This window comes from Thamnophis elegans, chromosome 6 (genome assembly GCF_009769535.1).
Source record: "Thamnophis elegans isolate rThaEle1 chromosome 6, rThaEle1.pri, whole genome shotgun sequence".
NCBI lineage: Eukaryota > Metazoa > Chordata > Lepidosauria > Squamata > Colubridae > Thamnophis > Thamnophis elegans.
The window spans coordinates 19,651,926-19,678,064 of record NC_045546.1 but is presented as its reverse complement, the minus strand read 5'-3'; the positions used below and the strand labels follow the sequence as shown (position 1 = coordinate 19,678,064).

General features: G+C 37.2%; 1 protein-coding gene across 1 annotated transcript in view; it reads right to left on the bottom strand.

Annotated features, from left to right (window-relative positions):
* RNF17 (ring finger protein 17) overlaps positions 1-26,139 on the bottom strand; it is a 51,921-nt gene that overhangs the window by 10,468 nt on the left and 15,314 nt on the right. The window contains exons 9-27 of the mRNA XM_032219160.1: positions 25,743-25,898; positions 24,877-25,066; positions 22,846-23,017; positions 20,594-20,784; positions 19,553-19,691; positions 18,672-18,831; positions 17,688-17,803; positions 16,494-16,614; positions 15,075-15,195; positions 14,655-14,879; positions 14,286-14,436; positions 10,698-10,816; positions 9,666-9,756; positions 7,589-7,695; positions 6,858-7,138; positions 5,711-5,874; positions 4,543-4,662; positions 2,287-2,367; positions 16-144 (exon numbers count right to left, since the gene is read on the bottom strand). Coding sequence (XP_032075051.1) covers positions 16-144; positions 2,287-2,367; positions 4,543-4,662; positions 5,711-5,874; positions 6,858-7,138; positions 7,589-7,695; positions 9,666-9,756; positions 10,698-10,816; positions 14,286-14,436; positions 14,655-14,879; positions 15,075-15,195; positions 16,494-16,614; positions 17,688-17,803; positions 18,672-18,831; positions 19,553-19,691; positions 20,594-20,784; positions 22,846-23,017; positions 24,877-25,066; positions 25,743-25,898 — 2,834 coding nt within the window. The remainder of the gene's footprint in view (positions 1-15; positions 145-2,286; positions 2,368-4,542; positions 4,663-5,710; positions 5,875-6,857; positions 7,139-7,588; positions 7,696-9,665; positions 9,757-10,697; positions 10,817-14,285; positions 14,437-14,654; positions 14,880-15,074; positions 15,196-16,493; positions 16,615-17,687; positions 17,804-18,671; positions 18,832-19,552; positions 19,692-20,593; positions 20,785-22,845; positions 23,018-24,876; positions 25,067-25,742; positions 25,899-26,139) is intronic.

Below are 26,139 nucleotides of genomic sequence, written 5' to 3'. Positions count from 1 at the left end.
AGGAAAAAAAAATACCCATGTTGGTATAGAATCACCATCATCTTCTGTAATACAATGTTTGTGGAATGCCATGAAATAGGATAGTGACATCCCCGAAAACCAGAGTTTGACAGACACTTTTCCCCAAGGAGGATTTGACTGCTCCTGTTGAAAAGATTAACAAACTCATTACTACCATCCCGCCTGCTACTAAAAGCAGCTCTAAAAACTGGCATGTGTTTATGGATGAAAGCCTGTCGTAATTTCAGATACTTGCTATAATGCTCACACATGACAAGATGTATCATCAACCCCAAAAGAAATTACTTTTGTTGAAGAAGCACATTCCATATTTACATGTGCACAGAGCAAAATGGACTCTTGGCAGTCTGATTTCAGGCAAGGATGCATCCATTCCATTTTTTCCATTTTATTAAGATTTATAGGCCGCCCTTCTCCCTGAGGGGACTCAGGGCGGCTTACAATCACAGGGAAGGGGGTGCAATAATAAAAGACAAACAGTGAGTGAACAAAATAAAATAATAAAACACAACTTGCATTCAACAGTCAACAATCGGGCGGGTAATTTAAGAACTTATCCCCAGGCCTGCTGGGAGAGCCAGGTCTTGAGGGCCGTGCGGAAGGTCTGGATGGTGGTGAGGGTACGAATCTCAAAGGGGAGATCGTTCCACAGGGTCGGGGCTGCAACAGAAAAGGCTCTCCTCCGTGTAGTCGCCAGTCGACATTGACTGGCAGATGGAATCCAGAGGAGGCCCAATCTGTGCGATCTAATCGGTCGAAGGGAGGTAATCGGCAGAAGGCGGTCTCTCAAGCATCCCAAAAACTGCATTGGTTGCACTTGTGGATAACCTCTGGAGAAGTTTTGATCAGGGAACACAACCTTCCTGGACATCTTTTAAGTCGCTCGGAGGTTTTCAATACTTCTGGGCCACTACACAGAATCAGAGTGAAGAGCAATGTTCTTCAGCTCCGTCGCTGTTGATGGAGGAAAAGAGAATGACACCGCTGCTTTGTAGACTGCCTCTTTACAACGGTTGTCATTTTTAGGGACCTGTGTGGTTCTGTACTAAATCACTTGGAACCCATCAAGAAAAAAGAATGGGAAGCTACGTTCTTTTGACTTTTTTCTTCTGACTCAAGTTAATGTATTTGTTCCTCCAATCCAATTAAATAAGTTCTTGTCTATGTGAAAATGCCATCTTGGAAGCAGGGATTTTTGACTGACACTTTCCATACTTCGGCTCCCTGTGACGAATATGATCTGCTCCTTTCAGGTGATGAATTAAAACTATCACATTTTTGAAGTGATTAAAGACTTGAACTTTTTATTTGGAAAACCCCTAGATTACTCACCAACTCTGTCCACGAGAGTGCAAGCTCTTCCAGAATTACCAACGATCTCCAGATCTAGGGGACCTTAAAATCTATAGCCATTCAGTCATGCTATGGTTGTGTTGAATCCTAGCCTTCCTGCTGGATCCATTTGGAGCAGATTGAACAAACTGCTCCTTCCTACAGAGAACTCCATGGCAAACAGGGAGTGATCTCTCCATGACCAGGGTCTAATAACAATCTCTAAGGGCTATCCCCCAACTCTAGATCACATGACCTGAGGTAAAAAATAAGATCTAACGTTGCACGCACACACACACACATACAGCCCTCCAAAACGATGAATCGGGCTTTTGATAACTTTGATCAGGTTCATGGTGACCATGAACTCCGGAACCATGAACTCTGGAACCATAAACCTGGTGAATATTACTATCAATCTGTCCGGAATTAAGCATAGGGAGGCTCATACACAAGTAGCAAACCCATCTGATTTTTAAGGTCCAGCTTCACAGAATCTCATATGTGGTTATTTGTAGAGCAGCACGGCTGGTAATCACCAGAGACTTCTGGACAGCAATGGCTACATTCCCTACCCTGTGTTTTGGCTGGTATCATATCTGAAAACCAGGGAGCCTATTTTTGAAAGGGGGAGTTCCTCCTCCTCCTCCTCCCCCAATAGGATTTCAGTAAAGCATTCCAGGTTACCCATATTAATCATTATTAGATCATGGACGGTTAGGTTTTAATACAGACTTTATTTGATAGGTGTGCTTCTTGTGAATTTTCTTTCTGTATAATACTGGTATTGTACTTTTATTGGTTAAATTTATTTATTTTTGATTAAAAGGACTGTTTTTCATTTTTACTTTTAGCTCCCCCCACCCCCAAGCCTTTGGTTAAGGGTAGCATTTGATTGAAATAATGAATAAAAGAAACAGTATTTAGACATACCATTATGTGAATTTTAACAGATCTTTTTGTAAGTACTTCTTTAAGCAATTCAACTGCATCGTGCTGCCAAATGTTGCCAACCTAAATGATCATGAGGAAAAATACACCAATCGATTATCAACTACAAAAACCCATTGATCCAAAACCTTCATTCACAAGACTAGCTAATCTGGAGAAAGAATTGTCATGCAGCAGAAAATGATTAACTTCCAGCTCACCCAAAAGCAGAGGGTAAGGACAACTGCATTTTTTTCATTGCATACCAAGATGTTTCAGCCATGAACAGCCCTACCTTTTATCAACTACTGGGCTACTGGGTTAGCCAAAATGGTCCCCATGGAATATTTTTAATTCCAACTGTTACTTAAGGTTTCTGTTGATGGAAGCCTTACGTAACAATTGGAATTAACATCTGGTATATTCTCTAAGGCTTGAAAAAGGCAATGGAGAGTTGCTGTTATCCTGGAGCTAGAATGTCTCAAAAAGGCAAATATTGGAAAATAATCTTTGGAGCCAGTTGGAATTTCAAAACATTGTCTTAGACGGTATTATAAATTATTTCCTATAGGTACAACTACTTTCATTTCATAGAGAAGGAAAACCTTTGGGACTACATAGCAATAGTTTACCAAGAATCTGAGCAAGAGGAAGGAGTAGAAGCTGACTCGAAATACAAACTTTTGATTTTTTTTCTTCAGTAATATCTCTTCATTCATACTATTATTTTTTCATTCCACATCCTCAGCGTATCATTTGTTCTTTAGCGCAATCATAACTCATCCAATAGACAACACATCCACACTTTTTCCTTGTTTCTCCTGTTATCTCTACTTGAGCCTTAATCTCTATGCTGCTTCTCCCAGATCAAAACCCTTTTCTCCGCTGAATTCTTGGTTTCTGTTTCCTACTTTCAATCAAATAAGCCCAACTCTCTCTTTTCCTTACAGTAAAATCACACCCTTTCCTTATTTTTGTGTACTGTATGTTGTAGGAACTGTTATACACAAAGCATCAACTTTCAGCACATTTCGTTTTCATTGAAAATTATCTGGTTCCACCCAGGGCATTCAGGCAAATCAAGCCTGGAGATAGGTCTTGACTTCACAATCTTACTAAAGTGTTCTGGTCATTTAATATAATTTAAATAACCCTGAGAATATTAAAGCACTTAATACAGAGGGAAATATGTACAAGTGCGCTGCTTTCATCCTGTGTAGATGACAGCTTAGAAGATTTAATTTTCCTCGCTTTACTAGAGAAAAGCAACAAGATTTGCATATGGAGCAGGTAGACGGTTTGTGCTGGAACTAGAATGAAAACTGGTATTCTGTATTTCCCTAGAAATAAGGTGGGGCCCAGGAACATGCTAGAGCAGGGGTAACTCAATTTCATTGTCAGCCATATCAGGGCTGTGTTTGATCTCTGGGGGTCCGGAGTGAGTGTGGCCAGGGTGGGCGTGGCCAGCTTGACGTCACTCATCACGAGTAGTGACCTGAGCACACTGCCAGCAAAAACCTGCTCCCAGTCTCTGTTACCACCTGTAACGGCCTCCTGCAACCCTCTGCCAGTGAAAACAGACTTTGGGAGGGCTGCGCTAGCACAGGCACTGTGGCTCAGTCCGTTGCTGTTTCCAGGGCGGCTTCACGGGCCAGATCTCAGCACCCTGCGGGGCGGATTTGGCCCACGGGCCTTGAGCTTGACACCCCTGTGCTAGAGAGTTAGCATTAAGAATAGAAATAACACTTATATAACACCCCATAGTGCTTTACAGCATTCTCTAGGCAGTTTATAATGTCAGCATATTGTCCACAATTTGGGTCCTCATTTTATTGATCCCGGAAGAATGAAAGGCCGAGTCAACCTTAAGCCCCATCAGGATAAAACTCTTGGCTATGGGCAGAGTTTAACCTGCAATACTTCATTCTGACGCCGCTAGGGTTTGTTAACACTGAACACTTTCATCCAATATACAGCTTGTATGCATTTAAAGCGAACCACTTTCTAGTAGTCTATTTCTATGGAAAGCGAGCCTTGTAAAACCTTAGAATTCCCAAAACATTTTATCATTACAGAATGGAATATGGATCTAACACTTCTCTCAATGTGGAAAGGGAAAAAAAGAATATATGCCCAATTCTGCTGATGATAGGCAAGAACTACAATATTGATACTGCATCATGCAGGTAAATTATTTGTACATTTTCATACATTGTCTTGTAGAAATGCATTATGTTCAAATCATAGCATTTAACTCACTGGTACAGTTTTATACAGATGACATGGTATAGAAAATGGAGGTATCTCAGCATATAAAATAGTGGGGTACAGATGACATGGAGGAATTTTCTCAGTATATCCGTAGTCCACATAATGTACCTAAGAAAAGAAACAATACACAAAAGAACATCAGTATTTACATTTCATGGTGTAATTCTTTTTGAAAAACCTTTCTCATGCAAAAATGCACAAAAGGCTGCCAAACCTATTTCCTGTCATATAGTTTTGGAAAGTACAGTGGGACCTCGGGTCCCGAATGACTCAGACCACAAACAATTCGGGTGCCAACCAAAAAATCCACTAAATGTCGTGCTCAGGTCACGAACACCTCCACGGGTGCCAAATCAACACAGCCAGGGCAATTTCGCCTTCCGTGCCATTTTTTGTGCGCGCGCGCATGCACAGTCAGTCTTTGCTTCTGGTCATGAACAAATCAGGTGCCGACCTAAGTTCTGGAACGGATTACAGTCAGCACCCAAGGTCCCATTATAGATGTGACACAGCAAACTGATTCATATGTAGTGTTAAGAGAAGATTTATTTAGTTGAACTAGTTTTTAAAATGCTAACAGGAAGAGGCAATGATAGATTGTTTGGTGTTTTCTCTGCATTGTGTTTGTCATAAATGGGAAGCAAGAGGAACTAAAAAATGGGAACACTTCTTGAAAATGTGTCTATTTTGTGAAGTTAACCTATTGTTGTACCAGGCAACTGGACTTTTTTATGCCTTGAAGACATTTTGCTTCTCATCCAAGAAGCTTCTTCAGTTCTGACTGAATGGTGAGAAGTTGGAAGGATTTATCTTCCTTGAAGTCATCTGGTCATTAGCACTCTCTGAGTCGCTGAAGCCATTTGGTAGGTAATCTGTGCCCCGAGAGTCACCTGAGTAGTGCAAATGTGTGTGGAACCTTCTTGGAATTGCCGAAAGGTCTGTATTGTAAACAGGAGATAGGTGGTGTGGTATAAGAAGTGAAAAATCTTCAAGGAAAAACAAAGGATGTCCAGTTGCCCTTTGAAAAAACACCTTTGAAACAATCATGACCTGTATTGACTGGGAATCTCAATACTGCCTTCATTTTAACAAAAACACAAGAAAAAAAAATTAGCAGCTGTGAAAACCAGAATGTTCTTAAAAACGTCAATCTTACCTTTACAATGCCAGCGCCAACATCTTTAACTTCACCTCGGTACCACATTGTATCTGCTGCTCTAACCACACAAGCTTCTCCACTTTTCCAGTTATAGGGTTTCAGAAGGCCTAAACCTTTGACATTATCTTGTATATTACACATTAACTCTTTTAACCTTTGCTCTAGGAAAAATCCAAGCAAAAGGTGTTAAGGTTATTATCTCTCTTAACAATTGAATTGTTTTTTGTTGTTGTTAAGATAATGCAATACTATCTTCACATACAATCCTTGAAATATGAACAACATGAGCAGATATTTTATCTTGCTTGGTAGATATGTAAAAAAGCTTTAAAAATGGATACAAATACATACATTAATTCTGAAAATTTTAAAGGTTAAAATACAATTGAACTGAAAGATTTTTCTTTAGGGATGAATGGATAAGTAGCTAGAAAAATGTCATGGTGCTATTTTATATATTGCAATTACAGTGAGATTATTATATGCTCAAAAGTGGATAATTATGGTAATACCCATAATGGAAGAATGGTTGGTTAAGATGGTGGAACTTTCAGAGATGGCTGAATTAGCTTCTTTTTTTGGAGGAAAAAAGAATCTCTATATTTATGGCTGACTGGAAACACATTATAGACCTTTTTTTGTAAAATGGAAAAAATGCATCTATGATTCACGGTTTCTATGATTTTAGAAAAAAGCTGGATAATACAAAAGAGTGGGCTTTCTTTTCTAATTTTAGAGTAAGAGAAAACTTTGTAATTGTACTTATATTTGCTGCAAAGGATCCAGTCACAACTGGGAGGTTGGTAGGCCTTTGGAAAGAATTTCTCAGCGTGCCACCCATCCTCCAGGTGCTACCAAAATCAAAACCAAATGCTGCTACCAAATCAAATGTTTTAATATGATGAATGGAGAAACAAATATGTGGCAAATAATATTAACAATAATATCGATAATGACTTAGGTAAATTTATTTGTCCTGGGTTCACTCATTCTTTGGAGGACAGTACTTGCCAAAATGAAAAGCAAAATGCAGGTATTGGCTCAAAATCCCCTCATTTAAACCATTTTAAATATTTACAAAACTCTGAAGTTCACTGTATTATCTTCCAATCTTGAATAGTTGTACAAATATATTTTGCTTTACCTTGTGACGTGGGAATCACATAAATTGTTCCATTATCTGAAACACAGCTAACAACAGCACTGAAGCAATCCAGGGTAGGAAGAGCTGGTGGTTTATAGGCCTCAACCACTAGAGGCTTAGCCACTGACACTTTCAGTTCTTGTTGCTTACTATCAGTATCTGAAGGGCCAAAAGGCTTTTCTAGTTTAGAAGGACTTTCTTTTTCTGAAGCCACCTTGTTTATGTCCACATTATTTTGTAGTTCATTAGAGGAAGCTTGATTTGGATCATTTTTAGGTGCTCTATTAGGATTCAACAGAACACATGTCAGCAAATTTTACAAAATCAAATACATATTATTCCCCTTAAATACTGCACCTGCGGCTAACTCATCATGGCCAACCACGGGACAAGAGTTACATTAATATTGAAGAAATAGTGTAATAGACTCATTAAAGAAAGGATACCAGAGGGACAAAATGAAATGTGAACGACAAAACTCAAAATAATGTTTAACTACTTTAAATAATTATATTAAACTGTTAAATTGTCGCGTGGGGAGTTGGCTGCGGCAAATTGCCTGTAGTGAGTTGTTCCATTCCGAACTTAAGACTACACATTTTTCTGTTGATTTATAATTGAGTGAATTACAGATAAAATTGAAGCATTAATTTTATATAGAAAACACCTATTTTAAATACATTTGAAAATGAATAACCACTATTCATTAAAATATATATATATATATATACCTTTTTCTGAGTGCCAGGCCTTCTTGAATCATGTATTCTGAAATATCAGTACAGTGTCGTTCATGTTTGCAAAATATTTTTACAGGCAAAGGTGACAAGTTGGTATCCTGGGACAAATTAAGAATGTTTAGGAGTAAAAATCAATTATTCATTGAAAAAGAAAATGTGCAGCTACCAAATTTCCAACTATTGCAAACATTCTATTTTCAGACATACTGCATCCATAAAGTGACAAAATTTAGGAAGTTATTCTGGAATTTGGGGCAACTTAATCTGTACACAGAAAAGCAGTAGTAGGAAACGCAAGCTTTTAAAAATTAAAAAAATATATGTTTTAATTGGAAAGCAAATTTATACATGGGACACAAATATGAGATTTGAAAAAAATAGAACATATATATAAAAAAATATTTTCATTTTAAGATGCTTGTGTTCATCAACAAGTAAGATTTAAATCAGAAATGTGCAATCTGAAATGCTAAGGGTATTTTCCACTCCTAGAATTCTGGGTGGCTTTTCCAAATAGAATTATAGAATCAAGGGAACTTGGAGGTCTTCTATTCCAACCCCCTAACCAAAGCAGGAGTCAAAAAACTACCCATGAAAGGGACAGTTCTGTATATGGAAATAAACCACAATGGCTGGCTTATTTGATTTACCGTATTTTTCGGTCCGTAAGCAGCTTTTGGAGAGGAAAACAAGAAAAAAAAATCTCCCTGTCTCCCAGCATCCATCCAGTATTCACCTGGCCAGTTTGCTGCAGCCCTTTTGCTGCCCGCAATTCGCCACCACAGCCCATTCGTCGCCACTACCCATTCACCACCGCGGCCCATTCAACACAGCCCGTTCATTGCTGCTGCAGCCCACTCGCCACCACCGTAGCCCATTCTAGAACAGCTGATTGGTGCTGCACCAACCCCCCTCCCCCCACCGCAATATTCTCTGTGTAAGACAGAGGTGGCGCAGTGTAAGAGCCGAGGTGGCGCAGTGGTTAAATGCAGCACTGCAGGCTACTTCAGCTGACTGCAGTTCTGCAGTTCGGCTGTTCAAATCTCACCGGCTCAGGGTTGACTCAGCCTTCCATCCTTCCGAGGTGGGTAAAATGAGGACCCGGATTGTTGTTGGGGGCAATATGCTGACTCTGTAAACCGCTTAGAGAGGGCTGAAAGCCCTATGAAGCTGTATATAAGTCTAACTGCTATGCTATTAAGACACACAAACATTTCCACCTGCTTTTTTTGGGGGGGGGGAGTGTGTTTTATACTCCTAAAAATACAATATATATTCCACCTTGCAGCAAAAGGCAGTGTTGTGTAGTCCTTCCTCCTCCCTCATAACGTCATCCCTACAAGGTAGGATGGGATAAGAAAGAAGGACTGCCCTAGGGAGCTTCAGGGGGCGAAATTGAATTTCTCCAATAAGCTGCTGCCTCGAACAGATCTGACTTAGTATATTGGGCAGATCAAACTTTGCAACCACCTTGACACTAAGCTGATAATTCACTTCTTAGCTGTAAAGGCAAGGAAGAGGGAAGCATGGATCCAGCCACAACTGGGCGCTACCAAAATCAAAAGCTGATATCAAATCAAATGTTTTAATATGATGAACGGAGAAACAAATATGTGGCCAATGATATTAACAATACTATCGATAATAACTTAGGTAAATCTATTTGTCCTGGGTTCACTCATTTTTTGGAGGACAGTACTTGGCAAAATCAAAAGCAAAATGCAGGTATCCCCTCATTTAAACCATCTTAAATAGTTACAAAACTCTGAAGTTTCCTGTATTATCTTCCAATCTTAAATAGTTTGTGTCAGACCACTAAAATATCATAGGCATTAGCTAAAAAGAATATTATGGCTTGGTATAAAAAATTAGTCTAAATGTTGATTTTGCTGAACAAATTCCAAATAGACTAACATTTACAGAAAACTGAGGGGAAGGGTGTCAATTAAATCGTATATGCATAACGTATAATATTTAGTATCATGTGATAATATCTTATACTTTCAGTTGAATAACAGTCCCTGAAATAAAATCTATACTAAAAAATTGAACATTTGCCAGTACAAACCTGTATTATTAAGTTTACAACAGCTCCAGTTAAATAAGATTTAAGAACATCACAAGCAGTTGCCGTCCACTGTTCGGTCCCACCGGATGGTCTAGAATAAAATGTTGTGGACAGGAGGTGGAATACTGTTATGCAGCTGGTAATCTGTTTAACAACTGAAGTTATGGCAGTACTGAACAAATGGTACTTACACCAGGCCCTTGAAATTATTGCTGTGGCAGCACTCCCCATAGTCACATCATCAAAATTCAGATACTTGGCAGCCTGCCTGCACTTATGTCCTGGGAATGCTACAACTTCCTCACCTGCCTAATTCCTCCAACCCAGCTTTTGACTGCCCTGCATAGTGGCACTCTTTAATTGTGGTGGTGCTGGGGCTGAAACAGAGACAAGGAAGCAGCAAGTGGGAGAAGAGGGTGAAGGTAAGTTGGCATAGCTGGAACTTTTCACTGGGGCACTGGGTTAGCTTGGCCATGGCAGTGGGCTTGAGAGGCACACAGTAGCAGTGGCTAAAGTAGAAGCCCAGGGATAGCAGCTGTGGAGAATACTAAAGGTCCCAGACTCTACTTTAGCTCCAGAGTTGCCACCACCGTTGAGGATGCTGCTGTACCGGACAGCCAAAAGGACAATGATGGGGGGAAATAGGTGGTTAGGGGGACTTCAAGAGGAGGCAGTCCCTTTTCTTACCGAGTCTCAGAACTAGAAGGAATCATGCCAGGAATAACTTGGATTTGGATAGACACTCGCCTAATGACCAGTGGGATTCAGTTAACAGCAGCAATACGAACTGTGGGATTGCTGTTGCTAAGGAGTACGGTCACGTGACATCAAGCTATACGTTTGCACCACTTGGTGAGGGAAATTTTGGTCCCAATTGCCTTTGTTATCTGAGATAGTACAATAGTAAAATTATACATCTCTTATCATACAAAATTCTGCTCTGCAAGCAGATTTTTATTTTAGCTTTGGTTTATCTTAATCTACATGGGCTTGTAGTAGTTTACTGAAGTAAGTAGTAAATGGATATATTACCTTATATTTGTTAATGAGCACTCCACTGCAAGTGGTCTGATAGTCTTCAGGTTCTGTTCAAGTTCTCTTAGACAGGTAATATCCATAGTTTGGACTATGCCTAAATCAATCAGGAATACCTGCAAAAGAAACATTTAACAAAAAATTAGATAATATATGAGTATTCTGTTGTTTATTAATTCTGAATGTCTTTGCCAATTAACCCATTCTTTTTATTATTACTAGATGTGAATACAACCTCACCTTAATTCTTTTCAATACTGCAACAACATGATTGCTAGCTTAACTTAAATAGCACATTAATTAAAAAATGGCATATGAATCTAAGTTAAGAGAATATTTATTATAAGTATAATCTTTATTGACATTGTACTTAAATACAACAAAATTGGTTACTTTTTAATACTTTGGACTTCTTTTAATTTCTAATTTTTAACGTTGACTTTTTACAAAAGACCAAGGCCAAAGACGGCCAAACATATTGAACTTGATTATTTAGGAATATATTTTAATTTCATTTTTTAAGATATTTTATTGCCAAATTGAAGAGCTCTATGACAACTTAACAACAATATGCCGCTCAGAGTGATGTACAGTATGTGAAATGGGCAGCCATACATATCAATAAAGAAATTGTTTTTGTGGCACTAATTTTAAGATACAGTTTAAGGTATATAAGTCACCTTTATTTATTATACTCTTACATTCTAGTCTAACTGGGATGACCTGGTAGCAGTCTTCTAATATCTAAGAGGTTGACACAAAGAAAAGGGAGGTGGACAACCTATTATCCAAAGCAGGACAGGTAGTAATGAATGGATAGAAATTTATCAAGCAGAGGTCCAACCCAGAACTAAGGAGACATTTCCTGATATTGAGAACAATTAAACAAGTGGAATGGCTTGTCACCAGAAGTTGTGGGTATTCCATACTAGAGGTTTTCAAGAAGAGACTGGACAGCCATTTGTCTGACAGGGTGGATCTCCTGCTTGAGCATGGAGTTGGATTAGAAGGCTTCTAAGTCCCTTCCAACTGATTTATTCTTTTTTCAAGATTCACAGTGCAACCAGATTTTTGTCATATAGACTTCTTCATTCAGAGTTTTCAAACTGTTTAAAGCTCAGCAACAACGAAGAAGAAAGGGGTTAGGGGTTAGTTATCTGGTACATTCCCTTTATAGTATTTTCTAACTTCAAGCTGTTCTATAAAATACCGTATTTATCGGCGTATAACACGCAGTTTTAAAACTAAAATTGCAAGCTTAAACCCTGCCTGCGTGTTATACGCCGATACTGCGTGTTATACGCCGGGTCCCAAACTGCCTGCTCCAGCTGATTCACCGGCGCCCATGATACTCATAGAAGTGCAGCATCCATTTCATGGCAGCGTCGGCGGCTCTCCAGCTACCCTGCCTGATATAACCCCTACCTTGCAGCAGTGGCGGCAGCTCTCCAGCCACCTGCTGTTCGCTTTAACCCCATCATTGAACAAGCGGCGGCTGGAGAGCCGCCCGCTGCCTGATTTAACCCCATCCTAGCAGCAGCGGCTCGCAGCGGCCAGAGAGCCGCCCGCTGCCTGTATTTTTTCTCCATCATTGCGGGTGCTTACCTTCCCGCCCGCCTGCTCTCTGGTCCCAAGTGTACGCGCCGGCATTCTCCCAATCAGCTGTGAGTCCGCAGCCGCCCGCGCTGCTGTTACTTCTGCCATACTTCTGACGAGTGACGTCCCTGACGTTACGCTGAGGACGTTACTCGTCAGCGCAATTAAAGGGGGAAATGAACCGCATGTCTGACGGTAACTTTTATTGTTTAAACAGCCATAGGTAAAATACTGTATATCCCTGATGGAATCAAGACAGAAGCGTTCAGCATATACAGCTGCTTTCAAGTTAAAAGTTGTAGAATATGCCAAGCAACATGGGAATAGGGCTGCAGCAAGGCATTTTGGAGAGCCACCAACAGAATGCACAATACGAGAGTGGCGAAAAAATGTCGAAAAAATCAAGATGTTACCAAAATCAAAATGTGCTTTGCGCAGTGGCATAACGAAATGGCCACAACTAGAAAGTAAAGTGAAGGAATTCGTCCTGAACCAAAGAAAAGCAGGCATTGCTTTATCAACAAAAATGCTGACTTTTGAAGCTGTGAAAATCAGCAAAGAGCTGCAAATCCAGGATTTTAAAGGGACAACGTCATGGTGCCAAAGATTTATGAAGAGGCATGACCTTCGGATGCGAACAAGAACAAGGATTGCCCAGCGTATGCCAGATGATTATGAGGAAAAGATAATACATTTTCATAGATTTATTATCAATGCAAGAAAAAGACAAAATTTTGAAATGGGTCAAATCGGCAACATGGACGAAGTTCCCCTCACTTTCGATGTTCCTTCAAATAAAACTGTGGATTCAAAAGGTACTAAAACAGTAACAATTAAAACTTCAGGGCATGAAAAAAATCGTTACACTCTTGTTCTTGCCTGCACTGCAGATGGAAATAAGCTGCCTCCATTGGTAATTTTTAAAAGAAAAACGTTACCAAAGGAGAGAATTCCTAGTGGCGTACAAGTGCATGTTCATCCAAAAGGATGGATAGATGAAGAAGGCATGAAGCTTTGGATTAAAAATGTGTGGGGGAAGCGCCCAGGTGTTTTGTTAAAGAAGCCATGCTTATTGGTATTGGACGCATTTAGATCTCATCTTACAGAAAGAACAAAGGCGGAGTTTCAAAAGTTCAAAACTGATATAGCAGTTATTCCAGGCGGACTGACCTCACAATTACAGCCATTAGATGTTTGCATTAACAAGCCCTTCAAAGCTTTTATGCGTGAAGAGTGGAATAAATACATGTGTGATGAAACTCAACATGAAGTTACAAATTCTGGGCGAATGAAAAGACCTAGCATTTCAAAAGTGTGTCAGTGGGTGAAAACATCATGGGACGCAGTCAAAGAAGATATTGTTATCAACTCTTTTAAGAAATGTGGCATAAGCAATGCTTTGGATGGGGAAGAAGACGAACTGATCTATGAAGACAGTGAAAGCAGTGAAAGCAGTGCTCAGTTTGATTTTGAGGATACAAGTGAAGATGAGGAAGAGTTTTTTGGTTTTCCAAAAAGCAGTGATTCTGATTAAGTTTTTTTGCTCAAAGAGGTGTTTTTTCATTTCATATTTGCCTTTTAAGAGGAGTTAATGTTATAATTCATGTTCTAATGTTATAAATTTTAATCCAACATTAAGTTCCGAGCTTCCAAGTCATTTATTTTTAATGAAAAAAATTTTTACTCAAATTTTTGTGTTAAAATGGGGGATGCGTGTTATACGCCGGTGCGTGTTATACGCCGATAAATACGGTAGTATTTCATTCATATGCCATATTAAGCCAGAGTTTGGTTAGTTTGATTCAATAGTTAATAGATTCAAACAATAGTTAACAATGATAATTAGCCACATTATTTTTGTCTGCTCAACAAATAATCTTAATTAAGATTAGACCAGGGTAAAACTATGCTGCAAAACACTTACTGATGAATTCCTCTCAGTTATAAGGAATTGTTTTGCATCTGAAACAACTTTTTAAAATTATTTACCTCTACAACTTTTTCAGAAACAATCCTGATGATCTGGCCTCTTTGCCATTGATTTTGTTCACATATATAAGCAGCACAGTTCATATCAACTTCCCACTTAATTGCTTTATTCTCTGTTTCAAAATAAGTAGCATTCATCTTTTCCTGTAACCTAAAGTTTTAAAAAGTGAATCACATCATCAATCTAGATTTTCAAAATGATTGAAAAATTAATTTTACAGATCTGTGCAAAAATGTCAAGTTTATTCCTTACTATGAAAGTCCTTGTCAATCAAGCTAATCAGTTCTAGCGAAGAAAACATGGCACAATGATTCAGTCTTTATGTTTTCATCAAAAATACATTTTGTGGCACCAAACTACTCCCTTACCTTTTCAGAATTTTTTCTGATAACATAAAAAGTACAAATATCTTGCTAGGAGATACAACGTGATTAATTTGCACTTGCAATTCTTTATTACTTTCCAAAACCAAATCTTCCATCTCTGTCAAGTCTTCAATCTCAGGTTGTAATGAAGATTTCTCTGGTTTGCATATATCCTCCAGATCAGGATCCCATATTTCATTATATGGTGTAACAATCATTTTGTTATTACTATAAAAAGAAAATCAATTTCATTTATATTGGCATATACCTACTACCAATGCCAAAAAAGCTGAAACATGTCCACAGTAATCACTATGTATACTTTGAAACTTATAAATTAGATCAAAGTTGAACATGAGAAATATGCTGAAATATTGTACAAACTTAGTACAGTTGCTATGACAAGCTAACAAGCATACTTACCCTATTATGTAAGATGCTAAGCCCTCTTCAACCAAAACATTGTTCACACTGGCTGACTGCTTTGGGGACACACATACACTTTGATAGAGCTCAACAGATAGCACATTATCTTCTGATTTTTCTACAAAGAGAGGAAAATACATTCAAATCTGCTGAATTCTGAAGGAAAAATTATCTAATGATGCAACTATCCTCTATTCCAAATTAAGAACATGAATATTTTTCTCTACACTATAATATGGTTTTGTTTTGGTTTAATGTGTTTTATAAGCAGTGATTTGTTGCTTAATATTGTGTCAACCCCACCCCCCATCGTGGTTTAAGAGAAAATAACTATGAAAATAACATTATGTCCCATAGTCACCCAACATCTTTTAAGCCTGAACTCCAAGTGATTCCAACCAAATGAATTCATATATATTAAATGAACTGGGTAATGGATGAGTTCTTCCTGTGCTGCTGTTTAGACATGTATGATTACCTAACAGTTTCCAAATAGATAACTTAGCAAGAAAGTGGAAATTATAGCAGAACTTATAAACCTCTTGCAAGTATGATTTTCACAAGACTATTAGGAACAATTACCCATCACAGGACTTTCTCCTCCAAACAAGAACAGAATAAACAACTGATCTTTAATCATTTAATTGTTAACCAACAGCTATTTAACTGGAAAGTATTTTAATTTGTATCATTAATAACAGAAAAGCAACAATATTAAAGAACAAATATATGAAGATAGTTAAAACATACATGTAATCATACTTCCAATGATAATACCCCAAATCAATTGAAGACTGAAAACAGAGTAGTCCTTACTACTACTACTACTACTACTACTACTACTACTACTACTACTACTACTAGACGGTATTGAAAAATTTATGACCTTTAGAGGACCAGACAGGTCAGAAAATCAAATCAAAGATAATATTATAAGCACATTTGCGGTTTCACTTGTTTTTATTATTTACATGCTGTTCATCTCTGCTTAACAATAAAGTTGCCGGTGTCAATGTGGTTACTAAACAAGGACTACCTGGAATATTGACCTGCTTGCAGTAAGTGAGGAGAAATAGGGTCTCATTTGAGTGTATTCCATAGGGTGGCAACCAGTCACTTCATGAGAAGAGGAAGCTTCCACAGGTTGTCTTCTAGGTATTTTAAGCATGGATTTAATTCTGTTCCTCGTGTATTCTGATACTGTAGTTTACACAACTTTAAAGACAATGACCAGTATTTTGAATGGGTCTGGAAGCCTACTGTCAATATAACAGTATTTTACACTGGGAATCTAGACATCGAGTTTTGTGCCAAGGTCAAATATTCAGGTTGTTTGCCCTAAAGTTTCTTGCAGTAGTCAACTCAATGATGAGCAGGACAGGAATTAATGTTGTCAGTGCAGAGATAAATACTTACCAGTAACAAAGCAGAGCATACATTTGTCCTGAATCAGTTGTTCAAATCTGTCCTTTGATTGAACAGTCCATTCAGTGGCTCCTTTACATGGTTTAATATAAGCCAATTTGCACCTGATAGCCTAAGTTGTGAAATACAGACTGGTTAGCTGAAAAGTCATTCTCATCACAGAAATACTTAGAAATATATTCTCTCGTATATAGAAACCGTAATGGTTTCCAAAACAACAAAGGTTAGATTCACAACATAAACCTATTCCTTGTATTATTAGTTACTAACTGATAACCAGGTGTTGTCCGGGTATCTATTTATAGGGGGGAAATGTCCAAACCAAATGTAATTACTAATGTTGGATTTTCCCCCTTACTAGAGGGAGCCCCCTTGTGGAGTACTGTGAAGCTGTTACCAAGGCAACTCCACTGTGCTGTACAGTAGAAGCCATTTATGGCATACAGTAGAAGCCATTTTAAGGCACAACAGGCTGTATCTTAACAGAACACACACCATGAGGGGTGTCTTACCCCTTAAGTATTTTTCCCCCAGAGAATAAGTCATCTGTGTACCAAGTTTGGTTGAAATTGCTTGGGGCGTTCCAGAGTTATGCTGGAATACACATACAAACACACACACACACACACACACGTTCTCAGAGCGATTAGTAGATTTGTTATTTATTTGTATCCCACCTTTATTATTTTTACAAATAACGCAGAGCAGCAAATACAACTAATACTCCTTCCTGCCATCTTCCTCACAACCAGGTGGATTAAACTGAGAGACAATGGCTGGCCCAAGGTCAACCAGTTAACTTCCATTCTAAGGTGGGATTTGAACACATGGTCTTCCAGTTTACAACCTGATACCTTAACCACTAGACCAAACTGGCACTCTTATTCAGATTTTATACTACAGGAGTTTGATCCATTTATACAATGGACACTAGGGACAATATATTAGAATGCTTAAGGCAAAATCTTCTAAGGAAATAATTTGGTTAGTATATAGTTATCTTGAGTATCATATTTTTATATTTTATAATTTATTTATTTAAATTGAAATATACATTAAACTGAATAAACATTAAAAATTAATTGATATTAAAAATGAATCAAGTATTATGAAAGATGATGCAAAAATTGTACAAGGCATTTTAGCAGTTTAACTAGATTCTATAAAATAGATGGCTTTTCCTACCTTTTCTGGGAGAACTAAAAACTCATCTTTTATTTTACGCATTTCTTTTATATTTATTTTAGCAGTATTACCATAGTCAACATATTTAACTTCAACTTCTTGATGACCTGGCAATCCTTAGGGGCAAAAATGAAATTAGGAAAGATTTAGACCTTGAAAGGATAAAAAGAAATATGTTTATCTGAATGAAAAACATCTGCAAAAGTATGTTTATGTGCCATATTCTTTTTAGGTACCCATCATCTTACTACTTCTCCAAAGTTACATAAAAGAAAATGTCTTACTAGCTATGTTACAATTCTCTTCCTGATTTTGGTTAATGTTAGAAATACAAGAAAATCAGAAAGACTGTTACATATTCTTTTCTGGTATCAAAAATCGGCATTTGTTAGCTTGATTTGAATGAACATTTCACAAAGTTATAATATCCTACATGAATTTAAGATTGTTTAAAATATAACTCATTATAGAAATTCATAGTGGCATACTACCATTCAGTACTTGTCTTGAAAATCAAAACCTGAAATCTATTTTCACATGGACAGAATGTAAGCTGTGGTTTGGGTTTTTTTTTTAAAGGCAACTGCAAAAGAGTGTTTAACATAAATCACGACGCAAAATACCTAAGTTGGAAGCAAACACAAAGCAAAATTTCCCATTGCTACAAGTGAACAAACTTCAGTGTACAGTTATGAAGTTAACTGTAAAAGTTATTAAACTATATGTCTGTATACTTATACATTAATAATTTAATCAGGGGGTATTGTACCAGACATATCTTTCAAAGTTGAACACCTTAATTATTACATCAGTTATAAGTTGCCCAGAGAATAATGTAGCTATTTATACATTTATGATACATGTCAAAACAGATATATTATTGGACTACAATAATCACAATATTGGATAGATGAAATGTTCTACATTTCACTGGAAAATATTTTTGAACTAGTCTGTGTCCAGAATAATTATGCAGATAGTTACCAATCACCCGTGCTCTGTACCAAACACCATCATCTTCAAATTTGGCCACACATGGTTGGCCATGGGTTGGACAAAGCATTTGCAAGTCGGGTCCTGCTTCATTTTCATACACTTCTTCAACTTTCTTTAGAAAAGCTGCAAATTCGGGACCTTGTTCTATCTACCACAATGAAAAAAAAAATAATTCCTTCATGCTAACATTTGGCTCTAATATACTAATTTGCATAATCATATTGCTTATTTTTAGCTGAATTTGATGCTACTGTAACTAATGCCGCAGGAAGGGCTCAGAAATATAAAAGGTTTAGCAAAGATGCAACTGATTCAACCAGCATCAGCTTTCAAGCTGAAAGCCAAGTAAAAGCCACCTGCTGCTCCATGTTTTAGCCTTCAACACTGAATCTTTGCACTTTTTATTTTAAAAAAGATAACTTTGAAACAGTTTTAATGTTTTATATTAGTACTGAAAAAAGTACCAACATGAACAAAAACATTAAGATTAGAGGCAGTCCTTGACTTAAAATAGTTCATTTAGTGACCGTCGCAGTTACAACAATCACTGAACAAAGTGAGTTATTATTGTTTTTCACACTTACAACCATTGCAGCATCCCATGATCACGTGATGAGAATTTGGATGCTTGCCAACTGATTCATATTTATGACGGTTTCAATGTCCTGAGAGCACATTGTCACCTTTTGCTATCTTCTGAGAAGCAAAGCCAATGGGGAAGCCAGATTCATTTAACAACTGTGTTACTAACTTAACAACTGGAATGATTCATTTGACAACCGTGGCAAGAAATTTTGGGCTCAACTGGAATGATAAGTCGAGGACTACCTATGCTAACATGAACCTTAACATTAAAATGCAACACTTACCAGCTGAATGTAGAAGTCTCCAGGGTTATTAATGTAACTCACAACAGCAGCAACCTCTGTATTGTCACGTGGCATAATAGGTGGATAATACTCCAGTGGTACAGTATTTTTTGACCAATCAGAAAATTCATTCTGAAAACTAATAAGGTAAAGAGATGAGAATAAATTATTAATATGCAAGAGAAAGCAATCTGGGACTAATCTTTTACTTTACTGTTAATAATTCTGAATATGAAACACAATTAAGATATGAAGATATGAATTACACAGAAAATCTATTCACACTCTTCTTACATTTATTTTTAAAAAATCTTATAAATCTTAATATATTCAAACCAGGGACACCATGGAATAGCATTTAATCTGTTATTTTATGTCAATTCCCACCCTAAAAAGACAAAGAAGAAAAAACCCCAAAGAATTCCCATGACTTGGCTAAAATCTTTTTCCAGAATTTAATCCAAAATCTAGGCTAATTCACATTTCAATCAAATCTGTAAGTACATCTTTTAATTTCTCCAGGGTAAATTCATACATTCTATTGCTTTCTACGCGAAAAAGTCAAAAAGATGCCATGAGGGATATTCTGCTAATAACAGGCAACAGTGATTTTATCTTACTCCTGCATAGAATTTGTAACATATTTTTGATATTCTCTTAACATCAGGAGAAAAGACCTAGACTCGTGGTGGTATGCCCATGAGGGGTGCATGCGCGGGGACACACGCATACGTGGGGGTGCATGTGGGTGCATTGCACGTGCATGCATGGAGGGCAGGGCACATGTGGGGGATCTGGATCTCTGGATCCAGGCTGTAAGCCTCCTTTTTAAAGCATGTTGCAACTTCCAACAGATTTCAAGTGAGGAATAGAAATTTTATCCATTAAGAAACAGTATCTAATCAATCTAGAAACTCAAAAGAAGCAACTACATTCCATCTTAAATCATATGTAAGGTAATCTGTTAAATCTCTATTCAAAACATGTTTAATGTCATAATTCTTTATGCTATGACTTTAAAAAGCTTCTAGTTATGCATACCTTGCTAAATCCAAGAAAACTAGAGCATCTCTGAGGGATACAGGCATGTCACTGCTTATTTTGTTTGCTGGAGGCTTCATAAGATCTACAATAAGCACGCCATTCTCTTCTCTAAAAATTTTCATCAGAACAGCTTTGCTATTCACCATTCTCAAAAATTCTGTCCGTGCTGTTCTACCCCAACCCTTTTCCTGTTGTGGACAGAAAAGACAAACAATTCAATTTTTCCCCTCAATCTTCTCCATTTCTTTAACTAGAAATTAAACAGAAATAATTTTTAAGTAATTGCCTATGAAGGTAGCTTCAGGATAAGAGTAAAAAAATCAAATTTATCCCTAGAAAAGGTTGATGAAACATAATGAATTGGAAACACCAAAATACTGTAAATAGTCTTGAGTTATGTGCAGTCTTAGATGTCTCCACTATTTAAAACTACAGGTTGTTGCTGACTTATAACCACAACTGGGATAAGAGAATTAAACAGCAGTTGTCAAATAATCATGACTGCTCCAGATTTTATGACCATTTTTTGCAAAGTCATTAAGCAGGACATCATGTGATTGTGATTTGCAATCTTCCTTGATTTTGTGCCCACTGACTTTGATTGTTGGAAGCTGGCCGGGAAGATTAGAAATTATGATCATGTGACCATAGGTTGCAAGATTCACACTGGAAATGCGAATGGGTGGCCAAGTGCCTGAATCATGATTAAATGACTTTCTGGGGTGGTGCAACAGTTGTAACATTTTTCAGCACCAACATAACTTTAATCTGCCATTAAATGAATTGTTGCTATCAAGGACTACTTGTAGAAGGTACAATAATAATTAAGAATACTCAATAACCAGAAATTTTCTGGGTTTTTTTTTGCATTTAATTAATTAAAACTTCATCACCCCAAGTAATCACGAAGTGAGATTTCCTAAGCTTGAAATCAGTCTTTTAATTTAGATAACTGGAGATAGCACTAGCACTTAGACTTATAAACCACTTTATAGTGCTTTACCGCCCTCTCTAAGTGGTTTACAGAATCAGCATATTGCCTCCAGCAATCTGGGTACTCATTTTACCAATCTCGGAAGGATGGAAAGTTGAGTCAACCTTGAACCATTCAGGATTGAAGGAATCAAACTCCTGGCAGTGAGCAGAATTAGCCTGCAGTACTGCATTCTAACCACTGTGTCACCACGGTTTTTATGGTAGCTGAAAATCTCTTTTGCCTGATCTCAAAAAGTAAGGTTTATAATTGAAGAATTTGTATTGGGGAAGATTAGAGCAGAATCAGAATAGTACAGCAGTATCCAATTTAATAAGACTGAAGGGGATTTCTTTGAGAATTAAAGGATTATTTTTTAGTTCTCTTATCTTTTTCCTTAAAGAAAGACTTGGCTTTGAGTCTTTGATCATCATAAAGTCCTTCCAATCTTTGTGTTTGAAGAACTGAGACCCTTCAAATACTGATGTGAACAAATTTGCCCTGTGAATAGAAATAGCTTCCAATGATAGAAGTGGATTTACTAGATGTTATTTTTGTGAAGGTACTTAGTAATAACACAAACTTATATACTTTACAGCCCTAAGTGGTTTACAGAGTCAGCATATTGCCTCCAATAACGTGAGTCCTCATTTTACCAGCCTCAGAAGGATGGAAGGCTAAATCAATCTTGTGTTATGGCAGTCGGCAGAATTAGCCTGCAATACTACATTCTAACCACTGCACCACCATGGCTCATAAAATAAGCTTACAACTAGCAGTGAACTAGAAATAAAATTCCCAAAATGCTCAATTCAGACTTCGTGTTTCATTATGACTTATGTTAATCATAAAACTCAAACCACTGTTTAAGTTTGTAAGTATACCACAAATTATGCTTTATAGCTGCTCATTTACTTCTATTTCTCTCCTCTTGGAATAGTGTTTCAAAAGAACACTCTCATTTCATTAGCGGAGTAGCTTGTAGAATCATAATGGCTGTGAAATATGGTTTACCTCAAACCAAACCATGGAAAATATTGAATGCAGTATTCATAAACATTATTTGGCTTAAAGGGAATCCTTCCAGAAAGCTCTGGAATATTAGGTATATTGGTTCCCCTTGATTCAGGACATCTATCCTCATCTAAAGAAATATTCAAAATCTGTCTATAGCTGCTATATAAAGAAGAAAATCAGTAAGACGAATGTGAGACTATTAAAAAAGGCATTTAAAATAAAAAAATGGGAAAAGATAGCCAATATAATTCTCACTTACTGAATCCTTAGGAACAATGCCCTTTAGTGAACATTGTAGGGCTAGGTTTCTTATACCTCTGAGTCGCGTCTCTAAAGATAAATCCATTTTTCTTACAACCAAACATAGATCTTCAATCATCATGTATTTAAGAGTAACGTGTTCTGGATTCACAGTAACTTCATTAGGTACTCTGATGGCAGAAGAAGAAAAAAACGCATATGGTTTCATCGTGCAGGTTGAAATACTGTACATTAAGAGGCCATTTCCCCAATATTGATAGGTATACTGTATATATGCAAGTCTGTATGTGTATCACACACAAAAAAGATACGGCCAACTGGGACTGGAATTTCCTTGCTAAGCAATGGGGTCCTAAAGCACTACTGCATTACTTAGCAACAGCAATCTCTTCAATTTTGTTTGCCATGCCACATGGCTGCAAAGGCTGTTTTCTGAGAGACAATCAGGCTGGCACAATTCTGGCACAATTCCTTACTGCAAATGCTGGAGACTAGAGAGTATTCTAGTCAATTTGGGGCAATAGTTTTATTTTCATTTGAGTTTAGTTTTCTGAGCTTGTGTTATTTTTATAATGGCTGCACTTTGTTATTTCCCAAATTTTGAAAACTATTTTTTTCACTGTTAAGTCACAAAGAGTCTTTTCACTGTAGTGGAATAAAAGCTAAATAAATAACGTAGAGTAAGTTATTTAATCCAATTGGAAAATAACCACTGCATGAATTGTAACTGAAATCTGAAAGGACTGTAAAACATCTGCCAAGGTACTACTTTGGAAGTGTGACTTATCTGGATTCAATGTTCACTTTTTCCCCAAGCATTCCACAATCTGATTGAAATGGGAACCAATAAAGGAATAATTTTGTTTGTAGTGACATTTATTAGGTCACCATTTTTATCTCTTAATTTATCTCATTCCATCATTGTTTTCTGATTACTAATTGTGAAATGAAAAACTGGCTGAAACAACTCATTCCTTTTCCAATGTCTCTACCTCAAAAGCAATATTCCCTTTTTTAATGTCAATCATAATCAAGAATTGCCAGTGTATCACTTCAAAAGTTGGTAACAAAACATACTGTGATACTTTCTGTCTCACTGACAGTTAATTCATTCTTGTATATACAAATATCAAAACATAAAAGGGGATAAATAGGGGTTGGAGGAAGAAGATTGTTTGGGGTTTATATCTTGTTACATCAGTACAAGAAGATAAACATGTCAAAAGCTTCATAAAAGCAGGATGATAGAAATTACTTAGTATTTGGCCAATTATATTTGTTTTCCTCTGTGTGATTTTTTTTTGTAGCACAATTGCTACAAGGGACTCTTGTTAAGAAGTACACTATCTTCTGGTGAAATTGAATATTACATTCATAAAGATCAATGGTTGCTGAATTACTAAGACATTGTTTTCAAGAGACATAACAACAATGAAAGGAACTATTGTTGCTCAGGTTGATTCAAGTGAATCTTTCCAGGAGTTTTGCAGTACATCATGTCTGTCTTTCTATGAAGACAACCAGTGGTGTAATTCAGCCGGTTCTATCTGGTTCGGGCAAACCAGTGGTGGCGGGAGACTCTGCCCACCCACCCGGACGTCATCGTTTGCAAACAAGTAGTGAAAGTAAGTTGATTTCACCTCTGAACACAACTCAGTTGCAGAAGGGGAAAAAAGACCTGTGTGTGATCTACTTATATCCCCTATTACACTTCAGTCCAGGGGTGTCAAACTTGCAATGACATGTCCTCACGTGACGTATCGCAACCCACCTTCGCTAAACCGGGGGTGGGGGTGGCCAGCACATCTATCAAACTGTGCAAGAGGATAACCAATAACATCTCATCATGCTCCAGTCATAAATAACATTTAAAAAAAATCAAATTCACTCTGAAGCATCTGGTGAAGCACCATTCACTAAATCACCTCAGGCAGAAATGATAATTTCAAACCCATCTTATAATTACAAAAAAAAGGGGGGGATCTAAACATGATAGATTTGAACACAAGTTATTTAAAGTTAGTCATACCTTGAAATAATTAAAGCTTCTGGATGCCCAAAGTCTATAAGGAATACTTTCATTATTGCAATATCACAAATTTTGTGTTCTGTCAGACCACAGGCTTTCTCCTCATTTGCCTTCAGGAGCGGAATTAGTTCCATTATTTCTGCCCGGCACCACATTCCATGTTCTTTGCTTTTAATCAAAATCCTTGCGCCTGAAATACATTAAAATTTAATTATCTTTAAATTCATGACCACTTTTAAGCATTCTTAAGAAAGGATATTTATAGAAATGTTGAATGGTCTCACTGCTCAATTCAATCTTTTGACACTTAAAAAGTTTGTCTGAAAATAAGAGCAGAGGTTTTAGTCTGGCTGACTAGTCATGAGATGGCAGCAAAATCCCATTAATAAACCATAAACCTATTAGCATAAGGTTTTACTTTAAAAATGCATTTGTACTGCAAGCAAACTTAAATATTTCACAATCATTTTTCCAATTTCAAAATAAATGAAGTAACTCCAACCAGCTTGTCACTGGAAAGCTGACAGCCCAATTTGAGACACGGATGCTATGTGATGGGGTGAGCTCCCATTACTTGCCCCTGTTCCTGCCCACCTAGCACTTTGAAAGTATGCAAAAACAAGTAGTTAAATAGGTACTACTTCAGTGGAAGATAACGTTTCATGCATTTCAGCATGTGGCCACATAACCACGGAAGTGTCTTTGGACAACACTGGCTCCCTTGGCTAAGAAACCGAGATGAGCACCACCAGTAGAGTCGCACATGACTGGAGAGGGAAAACCTTCACCAAAACCCACATATATTCATTTCCACTGAAGTTTTACAAATTCTGAAATTATAACTTATCTGAAATTAAAGGAGTTACCTAGTTCCAAAATGTCAGTAGGAGACAAATAGTTATTCCTACAATAGTGTTTCAAAACTTTTTCCAAATAGATCGCTGTTCTCTTTTGGGAAACTTTCCGAACATAGAAATGACATGGATTTATTACACAACTGACAATAACATATTCAGGAACTTCTGCGTAAGATAGAATATAAAATGAATGAATAAAATCAAATAATAAGCAAATTTTTATACATTATACATGAAAAATCAAATTATTTGTGCAGAGATTTATTTATTTTATTTGCCATATATCTCACCATGGACTAGGCAGCTTACAATAATAAAAACAAAGAAATGAAACAAAACAGAAACAAAATAGAACAATAAAATAAATAATGAAAAAGAAAATAACATGAATACATCAATATGATAA